General features: G+C 43.4%; 1 protein-coding gene across 2 annotated transcripts in view; it reads right to left on the reverse strand.

Moving 5' to 3' along the window:
- Positions 1-3,412: 3,412 nt before the first annotated feature.
- LOC118358986 (guanine nucleotide-binding protein G(I)/G(S)/G(O) subunit gamma-12-like) overlaps positions 3,413-26,972 on the reverse strand; it is a 75,845-nt gene continuing 52,285 nt past the window's right edge. For both annotated transcript variants that reach the window (XM_035737072.2, XM_035737074.2), the window contains 2 exons: positions 7,811-7,922; positions 3,413-5,965 (listed from right to left, as the gene is read on the reverse strand). In XM_035737072.2, the coding sequence (XP_035592965.1) occupies positions 5,840-5,965; positions 7,811-7,891 (207 nt within the window). In that variant the 5' untranslated portion in view covers positions 7,892-7,922 and the 3' untranslated portion in view covers positions 3,413-5,839. The remainder of the gene's footprint in view (positions 5,966-7,810; positions 7,923-26,972) is intronic.

The raw sequence follows: 26,972 nt of genomic DNA on the forward strand, positions 1-26,972 counted from the left end.
GAGGCAACTAGCCTTGACAGGGCAAGTAGCTTCAACAGAGAAAATGTTAATGCTTTCTTCGACAACGTAGCAGAAGTGCTACAGGGATATCAGTTTGGACCAGGAGACATGTGGAATGTCGATGAAACTGGGGTGACCACTGTACATAAACCTGGCATAGTGGTGGGCAGACGTTGATTCAAACAATTAGGGTCACTGACCTCCGCTGAAAGGAGAACCCTCGTCACACTGGCCTGTGCTGTCTCGGCCACAAGGAATAGTATACCTCCATATTTTATATTCCCCTGTGTCAACTTCCGCAATAATTTCCTGGTCAACGGGCCACCTGGCAGCAAAGGAGGGGCAAATCTCTCTGGGTAGATGAAAGATGTGCACTTTGTTGACTTCCTGAAACATTTTGTCCAGCATACGAAATTCTCAAAGGAGAAGCCCTGTTTACTCCTTTTGGACAAAACCACGAGTCTCATCTGTCCATTGATGGACTCAATTATGGACTTAATTATCCCATCTCATCGGCTTCAACCCTTAGATAGGTCTGTCTACATGCCGCTAAAGAGGCACATGAACACTGCTTGTGATGCCGGATGAGGAACAATCCCGAGAGACAATGAGAGACAATGTTACATTTATGACATTCCTGGGATTGTGGCAATCGTCTATCCTCTGGCTGCAACCGCCTTGAACATTCAGGCTGGCTTTAGGGTGGCCGGGGTATAACCTTACAGCAGGGATGTATTTATGGAAACCGAGTTTGCACCATCCTACGTTAAAGATGGCCCCATTCAGAACCCAACCCTACAAGGCCCCAGCACCAACCCTGCCAGGCCCCAGCAACATTCCAGCCCTGCCAGGCCCCAGCAAAATCCAGCCCTGCCAGGCCCCAGCAACATCCAGCCCTGCCAGGCCCCAGCAACATTCCAGCCCTGCCAGGCCCCAGCAACATTCCAGCCCTGCCAGGCCCCAGCAACATTCCAGCCCTGCCAGGCCCCAGCAACATTCCAGCCCTGCCAGGCCCCAGCAACATTCCAGCCCTGCCAGACCCCAGCAACATCCAGCCCTACCAGGCCCCAGCAACAATCCAGCCCTGCCAGGCCCCAGCAACATCCAGCCCTGCCAGGCCCCAGCAACATTCCAGCCCTGCCAGGCCCCAGCAACATTCCAGCCCTGCCAGGCCCCAGCAACATTCCAGCCCTGCCAGGCCCCAGCAACATTCCAGCCCTGCCAGGCCCCAGCAACATTCCAGCCCTGCCAGGCCCCAGCAACATTCCAGCCCTGCCAGGCCCCAGCAACATTCCAGCCCTGCCAGGCCCCAGCAACATTCCAGCCCTGCCAGGCCCCAGCACTATTCTAGCCCTGCATAGCACGAGCTCAGACACGCCCAGTTCTTATGCTAGCACCAGCTCACCCTTGCCATTGCTGACAGCGGACTACCATCTCCAGAGGATATCCGGCCATATGCAAAAGCTGGCCCCCGAAAATCAGCTTGCAAAGGAAGAAAACAGCACAAAACAGCAATTCTAAATGACACCAGTAAAGCAGGTACTAGAAATGGAAAAGAACAAGGCACAATCTAGCAAAAGGCTGTTTCCGAAGAAAGGGAAGCAAGGGGGAGGAGTCCAAATCTGGATCTGCAAAGAAAAAGGCAGCTAAAAAAAGAAAACTTGGGTGAAGTGTGTGAGATGCAACAAATGGGCCCATGATGCTTGCACAACAGGCCAGGCAATTTATGTGTGCCAGAACTGTGAAGAGGAGTCTGATTAGTCAGATACGGATGTACGTCGGCGAGGCTGTTGCAAAACTGTTAATAAGATATGTAAGATATGAAGATGGAATGAATGCAACATATGTGCCCAAGACTTTCTTCTTTCATTTGTATGTCATTGTTACCATTGTGATCCATTGTGCCCAGTAGATGTTAGACATCGTGAAAAGTGTGACAACATACCTCGCTCTCCCCTACTGTATTATCATCAATTTATCGTCAAGGGAAAGAAAGAAAAAAAGTGTTAACACACATATAGTCTAGATTCGACTGAAGTTCAGCATGTCGTTGCAGTGACATTGTGACAGTGAGAAGAAGCAAGTGTAGAAACACATCATACAGCAACACGCAACTTCAAGCGAGCCTTCAGAGCCACAGAATATAATATCTTGTGGAGTGAGCATAACATAAATAGTAGAATGTGAGATCTTTGGTTCTGGGTTGCCGAGATTGCCCAGAATAGGGAGACAAATAGCATACCATGTGGTGTGGGAACATTTTAATTGGTGCTGCAGCCTGTCTCCGTTTGCGGTCAGTTGACCATCCAAATAGCAGTCAGTCTCTATTATTTGAATAGCTAACAAAACAAATGACAGCGTAGATGTGCTCCCTGCATCCACTGGGAATGTAGTGATTCCGTTGTTCACAGTATTATCCTAGTGTTGTTTGAGGAGTGTGGCTGAAAGGTAGTGGTGAGATGCCGAAGCAAGACTACTTCAATATTAAGGCCCTGGATGGTTAAGCTGGGTCGTGTTCATTGGGTGCAAAGTGAAGTGAACTGGGGAGGTACTACCTGAACTTGTCTAATAAGAAACTATAGTTTTAGCTACAGCATGCCCTACTGCACATAACAATGGTTACCGAGTTGCTTTTGCCAGTCGCGTGCAAACTCACACAGGTACACTTACACAAATACATACTCCCACACACACAATAACAATTATTCAACCATTGTGACCATCATGACCATTGTGAGAGCATGAAATAAGAATTGATTATTGTATTGTTATTGTAAATATGGAATGTTAAAACTCAAGAAGAAATCATAATAACAGTCTACACAAAGTTCACGGAATCCCTTTCAGGATAGAAGTCGTACATTTATCAATTCAACATTATCAGAATGAAACACTAAAAGTACTGGCAATAAAATACAATCAGAAAACCTGCACATTTCTAGCCTGGTATCAGATCGGTTTGTGCTCTTGCTTATTCCCTAGTTATCACAATTGTTTGCCAAGAAAATGAGTCACAAGGAGTTTGCATGATAGAACATACAGACTGGCACTCAGGCTAGTACAGTATGTTTCCTCTGATGCTGGTACATTGGATAGATGTCATTGTGATGGCACAGACGGATCTTACCTCCTCTGCTTCAGCTTTGTAGAGATAACATTATGGACCAACATCTTTTACATCAACGTAAGGCATATTACACTCATTTAAAGGGTTACATAATATTAGTGTACCGTGGTCTGCAATACTTCATATTGTTACTACATTATCTATCTACTGTACCACATACAAGCGAGACAACTATGCAAAGTCACAAAGGTTGGTTTCTAAGGCAAAGGTTAGTCTGAGTTTCATAACAAATACATAGAAGTGGGATAGTCTGAATTGATACCCCCCCCACCCTCTACCCATGCCTGAAAAGAAAATGATCTCAATGCTTGTTAGACATGGTGAAGTGGTCATCCTTTAACCTTCTTCAGGCCCTGTGGATGCAAGCTAGATGATTTCCCTTACAGAATGACAGGCACCCTTTGAGAGTGTGTTAATTTGTCACAGAGGCCATGACCCTTTGGCCAGCCTGCCCTCTCTTGTTTTGATGGGACATTCACAGGCCAGTCCCAAATGGCCGCCTTTTCCATTTAGTGCACTACTTTTAACAAGGGCCCATAGGGCTCTGGTCAAAAGTAGTTCACTATGTAGGGAATAGGATGCCATTTGGAACAAAGACACACAGTGGTTTACCAGCCCATCAGCACTGGTTAGTGTACTCCTGTGTCATGGGACTGGCTGATTTACATAACAGGGTTATTACAAGCTTATCAGTAGCATTCAAACTAGACTGATTGTTTTCCAAAGAGGCTACTGTGTGGGGACTGACTGACGCAATCAGGAGCTTAAAGGTTTAAACTAGTGTGGTGCAACTGCAATGCTTTAGGGCCATTGACATGATTTATGATCTAGCTGATGTGCACTGTTAAATGTTTTTGTAATTGTATCTGTACTTACTGTATTAATCAACAGTATGATACTGTATAAAATGAATACAGTAGATTATCATAGAAGGCACAGTAAAATACCATGCATTTGTTTTACAGCACACTAAGACTTTTCTTTCATTTCAACAGTAAAACATTGTAGAGTGCACAGTAAAATAACGTAAATTGTAAGAGGCTATATTTGTTGCACCAATGAGTGAGAATGCCGTACCCCTACAGAATACGGTAATATACTGTATTTTAGGAATTCTACAAACCTTACTGGCCAATTACTACCAGTAATTTATAATACATTACCAATACCGTATTTTTGGAGCCAAAAACCTTTTGAACCCTAACTGGTTTATGGTATTGTTTCTCACTCATTAATATATTTTGAGGAGTGTCTTGTAAGCGGCCATATTTGTTGCACCCATTGGTGAGAGTGCTGTACCAATTTAAGTGATAGGTGGTAGTAGTTCAGTTTAGATCAGAGTGGCAGCAAGTCTCAAAACCATTAATGGTTGAGTAGCTAGCCCTATCCTTTGATCTGTAGTCACTGTCAGTTTACCCATAGATTTCTAGTCATTGTGCTGATGCTAGTTAGCATTGACTCGCAAAACTACCTTTAAACGTCCTTCATACTGGACACAGAGACATAAAATGGTATCTACGGTTAAAGAAACATTTTACTTGCTATGACATGTGTTTTTTTTTATCAACCTTGGTTGAATGCACTGACTGTAAGCTGCTAAGGTCAAGAGTGCCCGCTAAATGACCAAAATGTAGTATATTTACATTCAGGTCTCTGACAATGCTTATTCTGATATTTATTCATTTTTATTTTTCTGAATTATGTGAGTATTTTGTATTGCTAGGTGTTAGTGCATTGTTGGAGCTAGAGACACAAGCATTTTACTGCACCTGCGGTAACATCTGCAAATCTGTGTATGCGACCAATAAACTTTGATTTGATTACTTGAGGGCAAAGGGCTGGGTGCTGCTGTGTGCAACACTCACAACCAGATTTATGATTCATGATTTTATGAGGATCCCCATTAGCTGACGCCAATAGCTGACACAATGAAAAAGACAGACAAAAATACTTTACAATTTACATACATTTAAAAAATTAAGATAGACATTACAGACATAAAACAATTATAATAAAGAAATACAATTAAAAACACAAATGTACACACATTGAGAAAAAATAAACAATACAAATACTGAGCCTGCAGGACTTGTTTGGTTTACTGTGGTGTTAAAAATGCCGAGCATCTCTTTATTACAGACATACCTCTCTCTCCCAATCTTTACAACAACTGATTCAACATTCCTTGACCATGACAATTTACAGTCTAAGGTAACACCAAAACATTTAATTTCCTCAACAGTCAGAGACCAGATTCAGAGGTCTAAAACTTAGGGAATGATTTGTACCAAATACAATGCTCTAAGCCTGAAATGTGGCAAAAGGTCTCAAAGTTCAAGGGGGCCGAATACTTTCGCAAGGCACTGTATATATGACTGACTGAACTATACTAAACCCTTTTTTTCTGGGTCACAAATTAATTGTTGTATCTGATGGAGAGAGAGGACCAATGATTCTGATTCTACCAAAATGGCACTAGTTTAAAAGAGAGAGTGAATGAGTCCCAAATGGCACCCTATTCCCTTTATATTGCACTACTTTTGACCAGAGCCCTAAGGTAACATTTTGAAATCAACCTAAAGTACAAGGAAACATGGGGAGTGGGACTGGGCTGGCCTTAAGGCAAATAGTGTACCGTTATTAACGTTGTATATTTCTCCCTATAAAAGAACACACATTTTAAAAAGCGAAGATAATTCAGCTGTTCCGCTACTATAATATGGTGCATGGCTTCTTGTCTTTGAAGGGGTTTTCAGAGGCTGGTATACCCATGAGTAGAGGGTCGTATTTACCCTGTTCTCCACAGTAGTGCATCAGGTCTGCTGAGGCCTTGGACACCTGCAGGAGAGAATCATACAGCAGGTTACAATTGGCAACACAAGGAAACACTCACACAGAGAGAAGGTCAGATAAGGTAGGTCTTGCTAGCCTGGCTGACGCAACCCACGCGACTACATGGGAGGACTTTGAGAGCTGGTGTCAGCCAGACTAAGTACAGGCAGGATGGGAAATGTAATGTCATATACAGTGCCTTGCGAAAGTATTCGGCCCCCTTGAACTATGCGACCTTTTGCCACATTTCAGGCTTCAAACATAAAGATATAAAACTGTATTTTTTTGTGAAGAATCAACAACAAGTGGGACATAATCATGAAGTGGAACGACATTTATTGGATATTTCAAACTTTTTTAACAAATCAAAATCTGAAAAATTGGGCGTGCAAAAATTATTCAGCCCCTTTACTTTCAGTGCAGCAAACTCTCTCCAGAAGTTCAGTGAGGATCTCTGAATGATCCAATGTTGACCTAAATAACTAATGATGATAAATACAATCCACCTGTGTGTAATCAAGTCTCCGTATAAATGCACCTGCACTGTGATAGTCTCAGAGGTCCGTTAAAAGCGCAGAGAGCATGAAGAACAAGGAACACACCAGGCAGGTCCGAGATACTGTTGTGAAGAAGTTTAAAGCCGGATTTGGATACAAAAAGATTTCCCAAGCTTTAAACATCCCAAGGAGCACTGTGCAAGCGATAATATTGAAATGGAAGGAGTATCAGACCACTGCAAATCTACCAAGACCTGGCCGTCCCTCTAAACTTTCAGCTCATACAAGGAGAAGACTGATCAGAGATGCAGCCAAGAGGCCCATGATCACTCTGGATGAACTGCAGAGATCTACAGCTGAGGTGGGCGACTCTGTCCATAGGACAACAATCAGTCGTATATTGCACAAATCTGGCCTTCATGGAAGAGTGGCAAGAAGAAAGCCATTTCCATAAAAAGTGTCGTTTAAAGTTTGCCACAAACCACCTGGGAGACACACCAAACATGTGGAAGAAGGTGCTCTGGTCAGATGAAACCAAAATTGAACTTTTTGGCAAAACGTTATGTTTGGCGTAAAAGCAACACAGCTCATCACCCTGAACACACCATCCCCACTGTCAAACATGGTGGTGGCAGCATCATGGTTTGGGCCTGCTTTTCTTCAGCAGGGACAGGGAAGATGGTTAAAATTGATGGGAAGATGGATGGAGCCAAATACAGGACCATTCTGGAAGAAAACCTGATGGAGTCTGCAAAAGACCTGAGACTGGGACGGAGATTTGTCTTCCAACAAGACAATGATCCAAAACATAAAGCAAAATCTACAATGGAATGATTCAAAAATAAACATTTCCAGGTGTTAGAATGGCCAAGTCAAAGTCCAGACCTGAATCCAATCGAGAATCTGTGGAAAGAACTGAAAACTGCTGTTCACAAATGCTCTCCATCCAACCTCACTGAGCTCGAGCTGTTTTGCAAGGAGGAATGGGAAAAAAATGCAGTCTCTCGATGTGCAAAACTGATAGAGACATACCCCAAGCGACTTACAGCTGTAATTGCAGCAAAAGGTGGCGCTACAAAGTATTAACTTAAGGGGGCTGAATAATTTTGCACGCCCAATTTTTCAGTTTTTGATTTGTTAAAAACGTTTGAAATATCCAATAAATGTCGTTCCACTTCATGATTGTGTCCCACTTGTTGTTGATTCTTCACAAAAAAATACAGTTTTATATCTTTATGTTTGAAGCCTGAAATGTGGCAAAAGGTCACAAAGTTCAAGGGGGCCGAATACTTTCGCAAGGCACTGTACGTATATCTTGGTATATATGGATATATGGGCTGTTTGAGAAGCGTACCTTAATTCTCTCAATGCTGGCTTCTATTCTAAGCTGCTGGACTGCCCTCTTGGCACGGGCAGTGTTACTGGAACTCTGCATCTTCGAAAGATATGTTGGTCTCCACACACCTCTGTTAAAACACATACTGGATTCAGTCTTCACCTACTGTGTAACACCATGGAAAAGAATGAATGAACTGAATGAATGAATGAATTAACATTGTATTGTTATTGGGTATACCGTCCACAATTTGGGCGTAGCGGCAGTGTGTGAGTGGATTTATCTGGAAAAACTAAATAAAAGCACAATAAGACATAATTGAATCACCAGTTGTACACTGATATAGGGCAGCAGTACAGCCAGTCCCTGTATAACTGTGTCATAAAAGATATCCCAGTTACATCAGCTGGCTCTTCTTACGTCCTTGCACAAGAGATGGTGTGTTAGAGAGTCACACAATATGGTTAAGTGTCAGGAACATAACTTTGAAAAGCTGCCAAACACAATATACAAAAAAACAAGCCTAGGAGCAGCTGTTATTCCACTTTCTTTCTCCAGAGTAACTTCCCAAAAGTGACAGTCGGAAGTTAATCTGCAATTTACTAAACCAACAACCTGCAAACAAGCTAGTGGACGTAATCACATAAAGATTGGCCAAGATGGACACTGTTGCACAATCTCACACGTCATGGGAAGTCTACATTGGTCCATAGCATTAAAGACATTGCCCGAGAGGACAGTCTGCTATAGTGGGTCTGTATGTAGTAAGAAAGAGATTGCTTGGGGTGTTGCACTGTTCAAAACACCCAGTCTGCCAGGTTTCTCTCTCTCACTTTGGAACCTGTGGATTCAGATTGACTGAGTGGGAATATTGGTTAGAGATATTAGGGCAAGATTTCGCCTACTTGTGGTATTCTACTATCTCAGCCTGGTCTCAGGCTAGACGAGACGAGATGTAACACAGACTAGACATAATAAACATAACTCCGGAAGACTCAAATTAAAGGGGAAAAGAGGGAAACCTAGTCAGTTGTACAACTGAAATGTGTCTTCTGCATTTAACCCAACCCCTCTGAATCGGAGAGGTGCGGGGGCTCCCTTAAATCGACATCCACGTCTTCGGCTGGGAACAGTTAGTATGATTATGTTACGTTTGGTATAGTTAGATAAGACATTAGGTTACCTAACCCTCTAGAGTCTGTCTAAACCCGGGGAGATTCACTACAATGGAACAACATATCGTCCAAAAAATTATTAAACAGGAAGTTTGTTCTAAAGTGTCTGTCCTATATCTGAGATTTTTGTAACATATATATATCCCCTTATTTTAGGCACTAAACCATATACTGTATACTTCTGCTGGTACTTCAGATGAGTCTTTTGAGGCTTGTGGGGGCTCTAGGGCAAAACAGAGAACATTGTGTTTGTGAGAGTCGCAGTCTTCAGTCGAGTGGTCATAATCGTGTGTAGGGCAAACCTTTCGGACGCTACAGACGTTTCCGTGAGAAGATTGAGACATCCCGAAATTCAAGATCTGACAAACACCGCTCTACCTTTCACCGCAGATGCAGAAGGGCGATATCGGCAGATGCGGTGGATTAATTAGATTTCCGCAGGGGCATGACCATTGTAGGCCAAGGGTTAAGGCTAAAGTAGGGCGGTTGGTCGGGGTGGGTGGGTGGACGCACATGATAACATCTATCTTAGGGGAAGGGTTAGCTGACCTGCTAACACTTTAACCTAACTCCTAACCTTAACCACTAGTCTAGCTAATGTTAGCCACCGAGCTAATGTTAGCCGTCTAGTTAATGTTAGCTTTAGCCACTTAGCTAACATTAGCCAAAACAAATTGGAATTCGTAAAACATTTCATGCATTTAGCAAATTCGTAACATTGTACGATTGAAATTCGTAACACACAAAATGGATGATGGACATCCACAAATTAATACATACTGTACGAAACGGTGTCCCAGATTTACATTGACATTTACATTTTTCGTCTACCTCTGAGTTCAGGTTGACTATCTGCACATGATGCAATATTGAAAAAGACATACAGTATCTCTTGGTCAACAGTACAGTACATGAATGAGTCGGGCAAGGTAGACTAGCTCAGCAGCTGTGTTTAAGTCAGGGAAAGGAACACATGTATTACATTATAACAACAATACCATTGCACACGCACACACAGACAGTGCAGTTAATTTGAGAAGAAGCCTCAATTATAACCTTTGTATTGAGGTCATCAAGTTGTGATTCCACTTCTATTACAATAGCTGAGAGGTTTACGGAGGAGGAGGATTATAACATTATAACAACAATACCGTTGCACACGCACACACAGACAGTGCAGTTAATCTGAGAAGAAGCCTCAATTATAACTTTTGTATTGAGGTCATCAAGTTGTGATTCCACTTCTATTACAATAGCTGAGAGGTTTACGGAGGAGGAGGATTATAACATTATAACAACAATACCATTGCACACGCACACACAGACAGTGCAGTTAATCTGAGAAGAAGCCTCAATTATAACCTTTGTATTGAGGTCATCAAGTTGTGATTCCACTTCTATTACAATAGCTGAGAGGTTTACGGAGGAGGAGGATTATAACATTATAACAACAATACCATTGCACACGCACACACAGACAGTGCCGTTAATTTGAGAAGAAGCCTCAATTATAACCTTTGTATTGAGGTCATCAAATTGTGATTCCACTTCTATTACAATAGCTGAGAGGTTTACGGAAGCAGAAACAATGAAGTCATTGGTAGCCAGCCACAGTACAGCTGAGTACAAAGTGGATGAAGAGACCTCCATCGGAAGCATACATCTCACTAACCACCCCACCAACCCACTCCTTTCCTTTCCTCCTTCCCTTCATCCCTTCACAGGAAGCTGTATCCCCAGCCAGACAGCCAGTTCAGTTTCCCTCTGAAGTATAAATTCTTAAATATGTTCCGGTTTTAAAAATAGAGCCCGGCGGAAGAAGAAAGAGCTGCAGAGGTGGTTACTCAAATAAACCGACAAGAACATAAAGCTTAAGACCACGGGGAGTGAGTACAGGAATAGCATCACAGGATCCTGACAAATAAACATTTGAAGACCATAGTCTCAACAATCTTTTCTTCACGTGAGAGGATCTTCACTGAATCATTGACATAATCAAAGATACTTCATCCTCTTCCACACTACAGCTTCCCTTAAAATGTATACAAGTCCCTTTCATCCTCATGTCTGCCTTAGTGCCTTTTGTGTGCTTGGCTTGGGCAGACACTGGAGTGGTTTAATGCGCATATGTCTGTGTTCTTTGCACAAGAGCAGGTTTTAAAAACACACCGATGGAGTGAACAATGGAAGAATCCCATTATCCGAGGGCTGGGTCAGACAAGGGCTACTAGCCCAGTGTTTAGTGTCTACAGCTCTGCATGAGACACAACGGGACCCTGGCAGTTCTGCATGAGACGTGTGACGCTAGCAGTTAGGGCTTGAAGAGTAAAGAGGAAGTACATCACTGACAACCTGAAATGGTCCCGTCACAGACAGTTTGGCGAAGAAGCCGCAACAGCGTCTCTTCAACCTCAGGAGGCTGAAGAAATTAATCTTGGCCCCTAAGACCCCCACAAACTTCTACAGATGCACCATTGAGAGCATCCTGTCGGGCTGGAATCACCACCTGGTATGGCAATTGCACAGTCCACACCCACAAGGCTCTCCAGAGGGTGGTGCGGGCAGGCCAATTCATCACCAGGGGCACACTGCATGCCCTCAGCCACCCGAGCCACGGCCTGTTCACCTTGCTACCATAGAAGGTGGAGACAGTACAGCTGCATCAAAGCTGGGACCGAGAGACTGAGAAACAGCTTCAATCTCCAGGCCATCAGACTGTTAGTCACCGCTAGCTGGCCTCGGCCCAGTACCCTGCCCTGAACCTTAGTTGCTGTTCTAGCCAGTTACGACCAGGTACTCTACTCTGCACCTTAGAGTGCTGCCCGTTGAAGTCATTGAAGACTGGTCACTTTAATAATGTTTACATACTGTTTTACCCACTTTATATGTATATTCTGTATTCTAGTCATGGCTCATCCTATATACACTGAACAAAACTATAAACTCAACATGTATAGTGTTGGTCAATGTTTCATGAGCTGAAATAAAATATGTCAGAAACGTTCCATACGCACAAAAAGCTTATTTCTCTCAAATGTTGAGCACAAATTTGTTTACATCCCTGTTAGTGAGCATTTCTCCTTTGTCAAGATAATTCATCCACCTGACAGGTGTGGCATTTCAAGAAGCTAATTTAACAGCATGATCATTACAAAGGTGCACCTTGTGATGGGGACAAAAAAGGCCACTCGAAAATGTGCAGTTTTGTCACACAACACAATGCCACAGATGTCTCAAGTTGAGGGAGCATGCAATTGGCATGATGACTTAAGGACTGTCCACCAGAGCTGTTGCCAGAGAATGTAATGTTTATTTTACTACTATTTTAACAGCCTCCAATGTCATTTTAGAGAATTTGGCATTGCGTCCAACCGGCCTCACAACCACAGACCACATGTATGGTGTCTTGTGGGTGAGTGGTTTGCTGATTTCAACTTTGTGAACAGTGTGCCCCATGGTGGCGGTGGGGTTATGGTATGGGCAGTCCTTAGTTACAGACAACAGACCCCTTTAGCATTTTGTTGGTGGCAATTTGAATGCACAGAAATAACGTGACAAGATCCTGAGGACCATTCTTTATTATCTGTGACCAACAAATGCACATCTGTATTCCCAGTCATGTGAAATCCATAGATTAGTGGTTAATTAATTCATTTCAATTGACTGATTTCTTCATATGAATGTTAATTCAGTAAACTCAATGAAATTGTTGTATGTTGCATTTATATTTTTGTTCAGTGTAACTACTGCTTTACACACCATATTATTGTACACTACATTGCCAAAAGTATGTAGACACCTGCTCGTCAAATATCTCATTCCAAAATCATGAGCAATAATATGCAGTTGGTCCTGCCATTGCTGCTATAACAACCTCCACACTTCTAAGGCTTTCTACTAGATGTTGGAACATTGAATGGAAGCAACGCAGCAGCCACAAGGGCATTAGTGAGGTCGGGCACTGATGTTGGGCGACTAGGCCTGGCTCCCAGTTGGCATTCCAATTTATCCCATAGGTGTTCGATGGGGTTGAGGTCAGGGCTCTCTGCATGCCAGTCAAGTTCTTTCTCACCGATCTCAACAAACCATTTCTGTATGGACCTCGCTTTGGGCACGGGCATTGTCATGCTGAAACAGAAAAGGGCCTTCCCCAAACTGTTGCCACAAAGTTGGAAGCACAGAATCGTCTAGAATGTCATTGTATGCTGTAGTGTTAAGATTTCCCTTCACTGGAACTAAGGCCCTTAGCCCGAACCATGAAAAACAACCCAAGACTATTATTCCTCAGCCACCAAACTTTACAGTTTACACTATGCATTCATGCAGGTTGTAACAGTTTTCTTTCTCCTCCTCCTCTGAAGAGGAGGTGTAGCAGGGATCGGACCAAAATGCAGCGTGGTTATTTGTATACATCTTTAATAAAGATGAAAAACACGAACAGTATACAAATACAATAAACGTGAAAAACCTAAACAGCCTATATGGTGCAAACAAACACAGAGACAGGAACAATCACCCACAAAACCCAACACCAAACAGGCTACCTAAATATGGTTCCCAATCAGAGACAATGACTAACACCTGCCTCTGATTGAGAACCATATCAGGCCAAACACAGAAACAGACAAACTAGACACACAACATAGAATGCCCACTCAGATCACACCCTGACCAAACAAAACATAGAAACATACAAAGCAAACTATGGTCAGGGTGTGACAGTACCCCTCTATTGGGGAGGGTCTGGGTGGGCATCTGTCCGCGGTGGCGGCTCTGGTGCTGGACATGGCCCCCACTTCACCATAGTCTTAGTCCGCCCCATTGTCCGCTTCTGTGGCCTCCTAACCACGGCGACCCTTCTAAATGACCCCACAGGACAGAGGGGCAGCTCGGGACAGAGGGGCAGCTCGGGACAGAGGGGCAGCTCGGGACAGAGGGGCGGAAGCTCTGGCAGCTCGGGACAGAGGGGCGGAAGCTCTGGCGCCTCTGGGCTGAGGGGATCTGGCGCGGGAGACTCCGGCAACGACGGACAGGCGGGAGACTCCGGCAACGACGGACAGGCGGGAGACTCCGGCAACGACGGACAGGCGGGAGACTCCGGCAACGACGGACAGGCGGGAGACTCCGGCAACGACGGACAGGCGGGAGACTCCGGCAACGACGGACAGGCGGGAGACTCCGGCAACGACGGACAGGCGGGAGACTCCGGCAACGACGGACAGGCGGGAGACTCCGGCAACGACGGACAGGCGGGAGACTCCGGCAACGACGGACAGGCGGGAGACTCCGGCAACGACGGACAGGCGGGAGACTCCGGCAACGACGGACAGGCGGGAGACTCCGGCAACGACGGACAGGCGGGAGACTCCGGCAACGACGGACAGGCGGGAGACTCCGGCAACGACGGACAGGCGGGAGACTCCGGCAACGACGGACAGGCGGGAGACTCCGGCAACGACGGACAGGCGGGAGACTCCGGCAACGACGGACAGGCGGGAGACTCCGGCAACGACGGACAGGCGGGAGACTCCGGCAACGACGGACAGGCGGGAGACTCCGGCAACGACGGACAGGCGGGAGACTCCGGCAACGCTGGAGAGGAGGAAGGCTCCGGCAGCGCTGGACAGGCGAGGCGCACTGTAGGCCTGATGCATGGTGCTGGCACTGGTGGTACTGGGCCGACGACACGCACAGGAAGCCTGGTGCGGGGAGCTGCCACGGGAGGGCTGGTGCGTGGAGGTGGTACTGGATAGACCGGACCGTGCAGGCGCACCTATCAGCAACGGGTATGGTGGAAATTGCTGAATCCACTCATTTGAAGGGGTGTCCACACTCTATTGTATATATAGTGTATATACAGTGCCTTGCGAAAGTACTCGGCCCCCTTGAACTTTGCAACCTTTTGCCACATTTCAGGCTTCAAACAAAGATATAAAACTGTATTTTTTTGTGAAGAATCAACAACACGTGGGACACAATCATGAAGTGGAACAACATTTATTGGATATTTCAAACTTTTTTAACAAATCAAAAACTGAAAAATTGGGCGTGCAAAATTATTCAGCCCCTTTACTTTCAGTGCAGCAAACTCTCTCCAGAAGTTCAGTGAGGATCTCTGAATGATCCAATGTTGACCTAAATGACTAATGATGATAAATACAATCCACCTGTGTGTAATCAAGTCTCCGTATAAATGCACCTGCACTGTGATAGTCTCAGAGGTCTGTTAAAAGCGCAGAGAGCATCATGAAGAACAAGGAACACACCAGGCAGGTCCGAGATACTGTTGTGAAGAAGTTTAAAGCCGGATTTGGATACAAAAAGATTTCCCAAGCTTTAAACATCCCAAGGAGCACTGTGCAAGCGATAATATTGAAATGGAAGGAGTATCAGACCACTGCAAATCTACCAAGACCTGGCCGTCCCTCTAAACTTTCAGCTCATACAAGGAGAAGACTGATCAGAGATGCAGCCAAGAGGCCCATGATCACTCTGGATGAACTGCAGAGATCTACAGCTGAGGTGGGAGACTCTGTCCATAGGACAACAATCAGTCATATATTGCACAAATGTGGCCTTTATGGAAGTGTGGCAAGAAGAAAGCCATTTCTTAAAGATATCCATAAAAAGTGTTGTTTAAAGTTTGCCACAAGCCACCTGGGAGACACACCAAACATGTGGAAGAAGGTGCTCTGGTCAGATGAAACCAAAATTGAACTTTTTGGCAACAATGCAAAACGTTATGTTTGGCGTAAAAGCAACACAGCTCATCACCCTGAACACACCATCCCCACTGTCAAACATGGTAGTGGCAGCATCATGGTTTGGGCCTGCTTTTCTTCAGCAGGGACAGGGAAGATGGTTAAAATTGATGGGAAGATGGATGGAGCCAAATACAGGACCATTCTGGAAGAAAACCTGATGGAGTCTGCAAAAGACCTGAGACTGGGACGGAGATTTGTCTTCCAACAAGACAATGATCCAAAACATAAAGCAAAATTTACAATGGAATGGTTCAAAAATAAACATATCCAGGTGTTAGAATGGCCAAGTCAAAGTCCAGACCTGAATCCAATCGAGAATCTGTGGAAAGAACTGAAAACTGCTGTTCACAAATGCTCTCCATCCAACCTCACTGAGCTCGAGCTGTTTTGCAAGGAGGAATGGGAAAAACGTTTAGTCTCTCGATGTGCAAAGTATTAACTTAAGGGGGCTGAATAATTTTGCACGCCCAGTTTTTCAGTTTTTGATTTGTTAAAAAAGTTTGAAATATCCAATAAATGTCGTTCCACTTCATGATTGTGTCCCACTTGTTGTTGATTCTTCACAAAAAAATACATCTTTATATCTTTATGTTTGAAGCCTGAAATGTGGCAAAAGGTCGCAAAGTTCAAGGGGGCCGAATACTTTCGCAAGGCACTGTATATTTGTATTCAGGTCTCTGACAATGCTTATTCTGATATTTATTCATTTTTATTTTTCTGAATTATGTGAGTATTTTGTATTGCTAGGTGTTAGTGCATTGTTGGAGCTAGAGACACAAGCATTTTACTGCACCTGCGGTAACATCCGCTCCTCCGCTCTCTCCACAGGCTTCCAGTTGAAGCTCGCATCCGCTACAAGACCATGGTGCTTGCCTACGGAGCTGTGAGGGGAACGGCACCTCAGTACCTCCAGGCTCTGATCAGGCCCTACACCCAAACAAGGACACTGCGTTCATCCACCTCTGGCCTGCTCGCCTCCCTACCACTGAGGAAATACAGTTCCCGCTCAGCCCAGTCAAAACTGTTCGCTGCTCTGGCCCCCCAATGGTGGAACAAACCCCCTCACGACGCCAGGACAGCGGAGTCAATCACCACCTTCCGGAGACACCTGAAACCCCACCTCTTTAAGGAATACCTAGGATAGGATAAAGTAATCCTTCTCACCCCCCCCCCCTTAAAAGATTTAGATGCACTATTGTAAAGTGGCTGTTCCACTGGATGTCATAAGGTGAATGCACCAATTTGTAAGTCGCTCTGGATAAGAGCGTCTGCTAAATGACTTAAATGTAAAGTAAATGTAACATCTGCAAATCTGTGTATGCGACCAATAAACTTTGATTTGATTTGATTACTTGAGGGCAAAGGGCTGGGTGCTGCTGTGTGCAACACTCACAACCAGATTTATGATTCATGATTTTATGAGGATCCCCATTAGCTGACGCCAATAGCTGACACAATGAAAAAGACAGACAAAAATACTTTACAATTTACACACATTTAAAAAATTAAGATAGACATTACAGACATATAAAACAATTATAATAAAGAAATACAATTAAAAACACAAATTTACACACATTGAGAAAAAATAATACAAATACTGAGCCTGCAGGACTTGTTTGGTTTACTGTGGTGTTAAAAATGCCGAGCATCTCTTTATTACAGACATACCTCTCTCTCCCAATCTTTACAACAACTGATTCAACATTCCTTGACCATGACAATTTACAGTCTAAGGTAACACCAAAACATTTAATTTCCTCAACAGTCAGAGACCAGATTCAGAGGTCTAAAACTTAGGGAATGATTTGTACCAAATACAATGCTCTTAGTTTTAGACACTATGTTCAGGACTGGATTATTACTAGCCACCCTTTCCAAAACTGACTGCAACTCTTTGTTTAAGGCTGCAGTGATTTCACTAGCTGTGATGCTGAAGTGTATAATGTTGAATCATCAGCGTACATACACACACAGGTTTTGTTTAAGGCTAGTGGTAGATCATTAGTAAAAATAGAGAAGAGTAAAAGGACCATGACAGCTGCCTTGCAGAATACCACACTTTACATTAAAGAAGCTTCCATTAAATAATAGAATCTGTGTTATATTGGATGATATGGTCGAGGATGTAAAGCCATAACACATTTTCCCAATGATAGATTATGTTTAATAATAAAGGCTGCAGTAGATCTAGTCAACTCAATGACACGTGTTCAGTTGTAGCTATTTAGAGAGGCTTTAAATCTAATCATACCTTGTATCTCCTTGAATAAAGTACTGAACAGTACTAGTATGTACAGTATTAGTGTGCCCAAAATATCCCCCAATACCCTATTTAGTGCACTACCTTTAACCAGAGGCCTATGGTTCCTGGTCAAATGTAGTGTACTAAATAGGGTGACATTTGGGATGCAGATTTAGAGTCGTCCTGTGCTCTGATTTACAGCTGGGTGTCTTTGTGCATCATGTTTTTGTACTGGATGGACTCGGACGCTCCACACCTGGTCAGACCACCTAAGGACATGGGCCACAAGGACACAGTAAAATGCACACCTGGCACAACTAGGCTGGCAGCAGAGGTGGCCACCACCACCAGACCACACATACAGTACACCTCTGAGCTGGCAGTGTAATTTCCCTGTGGCTTTGGCACAAGCTGAAAGCTGTTGTCCTTGGCCTTGCTATGCATCAATAGCAGTAAATAAGTAAAGGAAGGAAGTTTGGCACAAGCCGTGCTGATTGGCTTTCCTCTAGGAACAGCCTGTATGCGTCCCAAATTGCACCTTATTCCATATTTAGTGCACTACTCTGACTAGAGCCCTTTGGCTCTATGGCACCCTATTCACTATACTGTTTTTGACCAGGGCCTTTTACCCTATATACATGTGGTGCACTACTTTTGACTAGAGCCCTATGGGGCCTTTTCAAAATAAGTGCACTATAGGGAATAGGGTGCCATTTGGGACACAGCCCTGACGGACAGAGGAGGTACCTTCCAGGCCTCGGATGTATCTCCCGGCCCCGAAATAACTCTGTCCTCCGTTCCCCTGTCGGCAGTGCTGGAGGGACTTAGTCAAGGGATTCACAGATTCTCACTGACAAATAAATAGCCAGTCAACAGGACCACCCCCCTTCTCTACTCTCCCATCCAGGAAAAGGCAGCCAAGACTCAGGAATTGGGAATGTCTGTCTCTAGGAATGCCATAGCTAGCATCCCATCCTGCTCCCCAGCCACCTCTCTGGACCTGAGATTGGAGTCTTTAGTAATGCCAATTAAAACCATGTAAGTGTATACCACAACACACTGCACCATTGATACTAATGACCTTCGTATTTATAGACTGCTCTGAGACCACAGAGGCACTGCTTTCCTGTGGCTGTAGTGTACACAGGTGGGTTCTCGCCACACCAGAAGAAGCAGAGGTCGAACGAACAGCAAGCTCTGAACTGTGGTGTGAAACTATAATCAAATGGTTGAGATATTTAAGGCCTCGTTTGTGAAATTATGGTTATTACTATGATTACTTGTAGGTATTACCAATTACTATATTGCTAATACACTCTGAAATTTACACTGGATTTATTCAGTGATTGAGGGATGATTGTAAGAAGAGAGACTTGGCGGGGCTGTGAGAATGATTTATTATATTTTATAAACTGGGTGGTTCGAGCCCCGAATGCTGATTGGCTGACAGCCGTGGTATATTAGGCCGTATACCGCAGGTATGACAAAACAGTTATTTGTAATGCTCTAATTACATTGGTAACCAGTTTATAATAGCAATATGGCAGCTCAGGGGTTTGTGATATATGGCCAATATACCACGGCTAAGGTCTGTATCTATAAGAACAGCCCTTAGCCGTGGTATATTGGCCATATGCCACACCCCCTCAGGCGAGAACAGGAGAAAAAGAAGGTCCATTATTTGTCTTCTCCACTACTACACTGCCTAGCAACAAGATGGCCTGGCTTCATGCCTGGGCCTAAATATGTGCCTGTTGCCGGATACTACAATGAGCTCTGAGGCCTCATGGGACATTACATTCCCACAGGGACAATGCAGATGTGTTATCAGTGGGACTAGACGCACCAGAGTCAGACACTGTATTACTGACTGCTCGTGACGTGTAAAATAGTGGAAGCAAAAATAGGGGCCGGGAGATTTCTGACAAGTTTAACTGTGCTAATCTCACACAGCCTGACACTATCTGGGACTGGGAGACAGACTGTCCGAGACGAGAGCAGGCAGTTTGTCAGGCGTGCAGAGAAAGACAGGTTCCCAAACATAGTAGGACTATTGATAACTCCATGACGACCAATGCAACAAGAACGACAGTCAAGCAGGGTTTGAGCATTAATTGTAGGAGTCAACATTGGTAAGTAATAATGTTTATGACAGATTTACAGTGCAGTTATTTGTGGTTCAAACTGACTTGGACGCCTAAGGTGTATAGTCAGCCAAGATGAAAGGCGATATGCAACTAAATGAATGCCTTTGGCGTCCCTTTGTTATATTAAGTAGAAATTGTGCACAAATATAGAATTTTAAAAGCCTGTTATATTATATCTGGATAAGAGCGTCTGCTAAATGACTTAAATGTAAATGTAAATGTATATAAAGTGCCCTTTAAAATTGACCACATGAAACATTCAGTAAATCAGATTTTTTTTCTATGAATTAACACTTGCTAAAGTGCTCAAATTCAGCATTTTGCCATCCATGTCCCTCAGTGCATCATCTGTGACTTCTAGGAAGATTTTAACCCACGTAACCCCACATTTCTTCCCTTTTTACCATAATTGTAAAGCCCTAATGATTTTGTTGCTTTAACCAAGTCTTTTCTGAAGATTATTGTTTATTTAATGTGATTAGAGACTACATTTTAAGGTTAAAAAAACAACAACCTGTCCCTCATTTTAAGGTCAACCCTGTTGAACTAAACCCTTTTTTCAAAAGAAACATTTAATCTAATAGTCTAATCATAGTGTTGTAAAAGCAGTTGAGCTGGTTCTAGTCTTTTTGGCTTGTGTAACGGTCGTCGTCGTCGTCGGTGGAAGAAGAAGAGGACCAAGGTGCAGCGTGGTATGTGTCCATATCTTTTAATAAAGAACTTGAACACTGAACAAAACAATAAACCGACAACCGAAAACAGTTCTGGCTGGTGCAGACACACAACAGAAAACAGAAAACAATCACCCACGAAACACAATAGAAAACAGGCTCCCTAAATATGGTTCTCAATCAGGGACAACGATAGACAGGTGGTGCCTCTGATTGAGAACCATACCAGGCCAAACACAGAAATAGCAAATCATAGAAAAACTAACATAGACAACCCACCCAACTCACGCCCTGACCATACTAAAACAAAGACATAACAAAAGAACTAAGGTCAGAACGTGACAGCTTGTGTTTTGTGGTGGAAAACTGAGCAGGACGAGCATAACATGTCAACCCTTTTACCCATAGATAAACAGGCTAGAAATGTTGTCACAATTATATATATTTTTTGAAGCTCGCATTCAATTGTCCTTCCCTGTTGCACAAAAACAAGCTTCAATTCCCCATCACAAGGAGAATTATGGCTGATTTAAGATGAAATCTTATGGTCAACCCTGTTATTTTATTTGGCACTTAAGTCATTTAAAAAAATCTAACCTCGAGATGGTAAAAAAAAATAGTAATTTTGTTGAACATGTGGTGTTTATGACAGAATGTTAACATTTTGTGAAATATATATATATATATATATATTTTTTTTTCTTCCCAGAAGGATACACAACACAAAAGGCACCAAAAATTGGTGGAACGACCCATCTCTGTCCCAAATGGCAATTCTATTCCCTATTTAGTGCACTACTTTTCAGGTCAAAAGTAATGCACTATATAGGGAATTATGGTGCCATTTGGAACATAGAATGGGTGTTTTATTTACAGTCTACTCAACAGGATAGAAGGCTTCTTTGCCAGAGTCACTTGCTACAGGTTTCACTCTTGGCTCCAGAGAATAAGTCTCCTCTGTTCTCCCACTGAGCTCTGCAGAGCCAAGTAGCGAATTAGGTGTGCGGGTAGTGTCAAATGCAGGACAATAACGTCTCAGTCTTTTCTCACCCTTTCCTCTCTCTCTTTCCACCTGCCTTGCTTTGCCTTTCTGTATTGCAGCAGAGGTGAGCTGTGTGTGGCCATCCCACACAACACAGCCAGAAAGTGATCAAAGCTTTGTGAGTAAGATGTCTTTGATGTAAGATTTCCTAAGATACGGCAGCAGTCCATCAATGGCTTCCAATGCATGTACAACTTGCAGCGAGAGGGGAGGTGAGCAATGTCCATGGATTAAGGCTTGCTCTGAAGTGGATTTACTCTCCATATAGTACATCTGTGAGCCAGTCAATAGAGGGTGGCAAGCAAAAGGCAAGAGCCAGGTGCGGTTACACATTGACATACATGTGCATAATTTCCTTTCAGGAAGCACACTGTATATTTTATCCTGATTCAATGTATTTGTTTTCATTCGATCATGATCAGTGTCTGCTCAAAACTGCGGCCATTTGTAGCCTAGCTGTAAATATGAGATAACCTCTGCGTATGCACTTCTTTCAGCGGGCAACAAGGTGGCATGTAAGAGAGAGGGGTAGAGAGTCTGTCTGGCACATTGTGTATGACCAGATGCAACATCAATGAAACGCTCCACCGTTTGGTTCTATTAGTAGATGCACACACACACACACACACACACACACACACACACACACACACACACACACAGTGGAGGACAAAGGGGGAGGAGAGATGCCATGCAAACTAAACCTGTTGCATGCCTTCCATTTACTTTGAAGCAGCATAATGAAAAGGGCCTTGCACGCAACAGTCTCTCCAGCTCCATTAGAGGCTTTTCATCTCCGCTGAGACCAACCCAAATGCTTACTTTAGAACAATCAGGACAATGAAGCAAATAAGACAGGTTCTCTTCCTCTACTCTACGCAGCAATAGAAAATCTCACAAGCTGGTAAGGGTGGTGGTGAGGGACATTCATTTTCACGTGTCAAGCCATGTTGCTTACTTGCTTTAACGTCATTCTGCATACTTTCCTAGCCGCTACAATTCAGACACACTCTAGCTGTCATCTTGTAGAATAATCCCCCCCCCCCCAAAAAAGACTGCACAAAGTGCAGTTGTTCCTTTTCTTGCAGAGAGAGAAAGAAACACCCTCAAGACATGGTTCAGAATTACAGATAAGATCATGAACCTTTAGTCACACTGTCTGCTCTGGCATGTCTTATGTCTTATTCACAGCCAAAAAAAAGTCAAGCCAAATGACAGCAACTGCAGAGAAGTGTTTGACTGTCTCTCATCCTTTTGTCAACTTGCCCTAATCATGTGTTCTGGCGTTGGCTTTATGAAAGATGAAAGTGTGGGGTCTGAGCCAGGGCTGAGGAGGGGAGGGCTGAGGTGAGGTCAGAGCTCATCTTTGTGTGTGGCAGGTTATCGGAAGTCAGGTGGCTAGTAACAAAAAAAAAAGTTGTGTGTGTTCGTGTTCAGGTAACTATGACAAATACTGCACATCTTGAACAGAGCCCCTGATTGGCTGAAGCTCTACTGATCTAACACCCAATGCCAAACCTCAATTTCCAGCTTTCTCACATTCCTTCTGAATCAACCTTCCAATATCCGAGTGATGAACAAAGATTTGGAAGTGAAAGAAATACCTAACCATACCGATCAGTCATCCTAAGCCAACAAAAATCTGAGCTTTCGTGTCTGACACTTGCAGACACCTAAAGTGACACAGAACAAGCTCATATGATCTTAATAGCTCTTCTCAAGTGACAAGTTGTCATGTAACTTGTCATGTGCACGCACCTATAGTCCCAGTCGTTAGATATTACTGCACTTGGAGCTAGAATCACAAGCATTTCTCTACACCCGCAATAACATCTGTTAAACATGTGTATGTGACAAATAAAAGTAGATTAGCTTTGAGTCAAAAGTTTTTAAACACTTACTCAATTGCAGGGTTTTTCTTTATTTTTACTATTTTCTACATCTTAGAATAATAGTGAAGACATCTAAACATTGAAATAACACATGTGGAATCATGTAGTAACCAAAAAAGTATTAAACAAATAAAAATGTATATTAGAGATTCTTCAAAATAGCCACCCTTTGCCTCGATGACAGCTTTGCACCCTCTAGGCATTCTCACAACTAGCTTCACCTGGAATGCTTTTTTAAAATACATGTAAATAATACATATCACAAAAGTGTCAATAATAACATTATACATTTTATATTAGAATATATGCAATAACAATGAATTAAGATTTTCATTTGATGAACAGGAATGACATTTACTCTTATGGGTGGTCTAAAATAATTCTCAAAGCCACGCCCCTAATAGGCCACGCCTGCTGAAAATAACTCATGGATTACATAAAAAAAAAAAGAGTCAGCTGCTGGGTCAACCCAACTGATGTTTAACAAAAAAATAACTGATGGTTAAATTAACCTGTTTGTATAACCCAACATGTTTGGTTATCTACACAACCCAACTGGCTGGGTCAAAATAACCCAGCATGTTCAACTTCTGTCCAATATTTACCCAGCGCTACGTTGCAAACAACCAAATTGGGTTGTTTTCAATCCAGCATTATTTTTAGTGTGGGTCTCACTGACCGATGGGCAACGGCTCGCCTGTGTCTAGACAGAGCAGAGTGCCTCGACTGCAGTACTAGCTCACTGGATAGGAATCCAGCTAACCCACAACCCCTCATTGTTATACTACTACCTTGTGCTGTTTCTCTCACGCTGGCTGCACCAGACAGTTACTTAATTCACAGTCCTTATGCTACAAAAATGACTCTCTCTTACTCTACAACACCTTAATGCAACACTCTAGCTGGCAATACCACATATTTCTTATTAGATTGATTGGAGCATTTTGCTGAACAACACAATTCTGTCAGCATTATGAGAAAATATAACTTTTCAGTTCTCGTGTAAAAAGGAAGTATTGTTGAGTATCTGCAGCAAAGCAGACAACACATTCTCACCCGTTTGAATGCTCACTGAGAGTATACCACATGTGGGCATTTGAGTACTTATGAGATAACAATATTCAATAGTACAAGTCTCTTCTCTCGAGGCGGTTCCACTAACAGATACTGAGTGTATCTTTTGTTCCTCCCATTCCATAACAAAAAACATTGGTGTACATAATATAATAATAATAATAATAATAACCTACATCATGTGCAAAGTCCAACCCCTAGGTGTAGTCCCTTCAAGGTAACTTGGGGAGAGGAGAGCATTTCCTCTATTTACCTCTAGACATTCCTCACTCCCAGAGCGGGAAATAAAGGGCACGCTGTGTATATCACAATTTCCATGGTACATGCACAAGGGTGCATGATTTGTAATAAAACATTTTTTTTAAATAGACTGTCCTTCCTGCTGCATTCAAGACTTCAGTCCTATTAACTATTCCAGGTACATCCCAAAGGGCAGCCTATTCCCTATATAGTGCAGTACCTTTGACCCCTATATAGGGAATAGGGTGCCATTTGGGACACAGATTAGGACTTCCTTCCAGTAGACAAACATAATGCTATTCACATGAACTGGCAATTATCAGCCAAATAGCCTAAGGCCTAGACTATTTGACTAAGAATGACTGACATTTACGTTGCAAATGACAACATCAAATACAATTTTAATTTGTCACATACGCTGAACACAACAGGTGTAGTAGACCTTACAGTGAAATGCTTACTTGTAGCCCTTATCCAACAAATGCAGTTATGAAAATACAGAAAAAAAGTAAGAGATATGAAAAACAAATAATTAAAGAGCAGCAGTAAATAACAATAGTGGGGCTATATACAGGGGGTACCGGTACAGAGTCAATGTAAGAGGGCACCGGTGTCGAGGTAATTGAGGTAACATGTACATGTAGGTCGAGTTATTAAAGTGACTATGCATAGATGATAACAGAGACTAGCAGCAGCGTAGAGGGTGGGGGGTGCAAATAGTCTGGGTAGCCATTTCATTAGATGTTCAGGAGACTTATGGCTTGGGGGTAGAAGCTGTTTTGAAGCCTCTTGGACCTAGACTTGGCTCTCCGGTACCGCTTGTCATGCTGTAGCAGAGAGAACAGTCTATGACAATTTTTAGGGCCTCCCTCTGACACCCTCTGGTATAGAGGTCCTGGATGGGATGACAGGAAGCTTGGCCCCGGTGATGTACTGGGCCTTACGCACTACCCTCTGTAGTGCCTTGCGGTCGGAGACCGAGCAGTTGCCATACCAGGCAGTGGTGCAACTCGTCAGGATGCTCTCGATGGTGCAGCTGTAAAACCTTTTGAGGATTATGCCGAATCAGTCTCCTGAGGGGGAATAGGTTTTGTGGTGCCCTCTTCACGACTGTCTTGATGTGCTTGGAGCTCTCAACCAGCTCCACTACAGCCCGTCGATGAGAATGAGGGTATGCTAGGTCCTCCTTTTTCTGTAGTCCACAATCATCTCCTTTGCCTTGATCACGTTGAGGGAGAGGTTGTTGTCCTGGCACCACATGGTCAGGTCTCTGACCTCCCTATAGGCTGTCTCAGCGTTGTCGGTGATCAGGCCTACCACTGTTGTTTCATTGGCAAACTTAACGGTAGTAATCAGACGCGGAGATAAGGTGTATGTCAGGTGGCCTGAGGAGGGAAAGCGGTTAAGTCTCGAAACCAAACAGAATACATAATACCGGGCGAACCTTTTTGTATTGTAATAATGACGATGAAAATGTAGAGATGAGACACATTCTAAATGACACCCTTTTCCTCCAGGATGTACATGCCAGGCCAGTATCTGAGAAAGGCCTGAACATTTTTCAAAGACTTCAGCCACCTGAGACATGCACTGTCCTCCATGCTCCAGTCCGGCAGATGGTACTGGTGCATCAAGGCTCAGACCAACAGACACCTAAACGGCTTCTATCCCCTGGCCATAAGACTGTTAAATGGCTAACTCCTACTGCACCGCCTAAGACCTACACTGCTGCTAAAATAATGACAGATACTAATGGTATTGGCAATGAACAGCAGCGTAGTGGTTACACACACACACACACACACACACACACACATACACATACACATACACATACATACATATATATTATCCTGCTACTGGTCACTATATTACTCCTGTTTACATTACCATAAGTATTTACATAACATTAGGAACACCTGCTCTTTCC

This window comes from Oncorhynchus keta, chromosome 26, assembly GCF_023373465.1.
Source record: "Oncorhynchus keta strain PuntledgeMale-10-30-2019 chromosome 26, Oket_V2, whole genome shotgun sequence".
NCBI classification, from domain to species: Eukaryota; Metazoa; Chordata; class Actinopteri; order Salmoniformes; family Salmonidae; genus Oncorhynchus; species Oncorhynchus keta.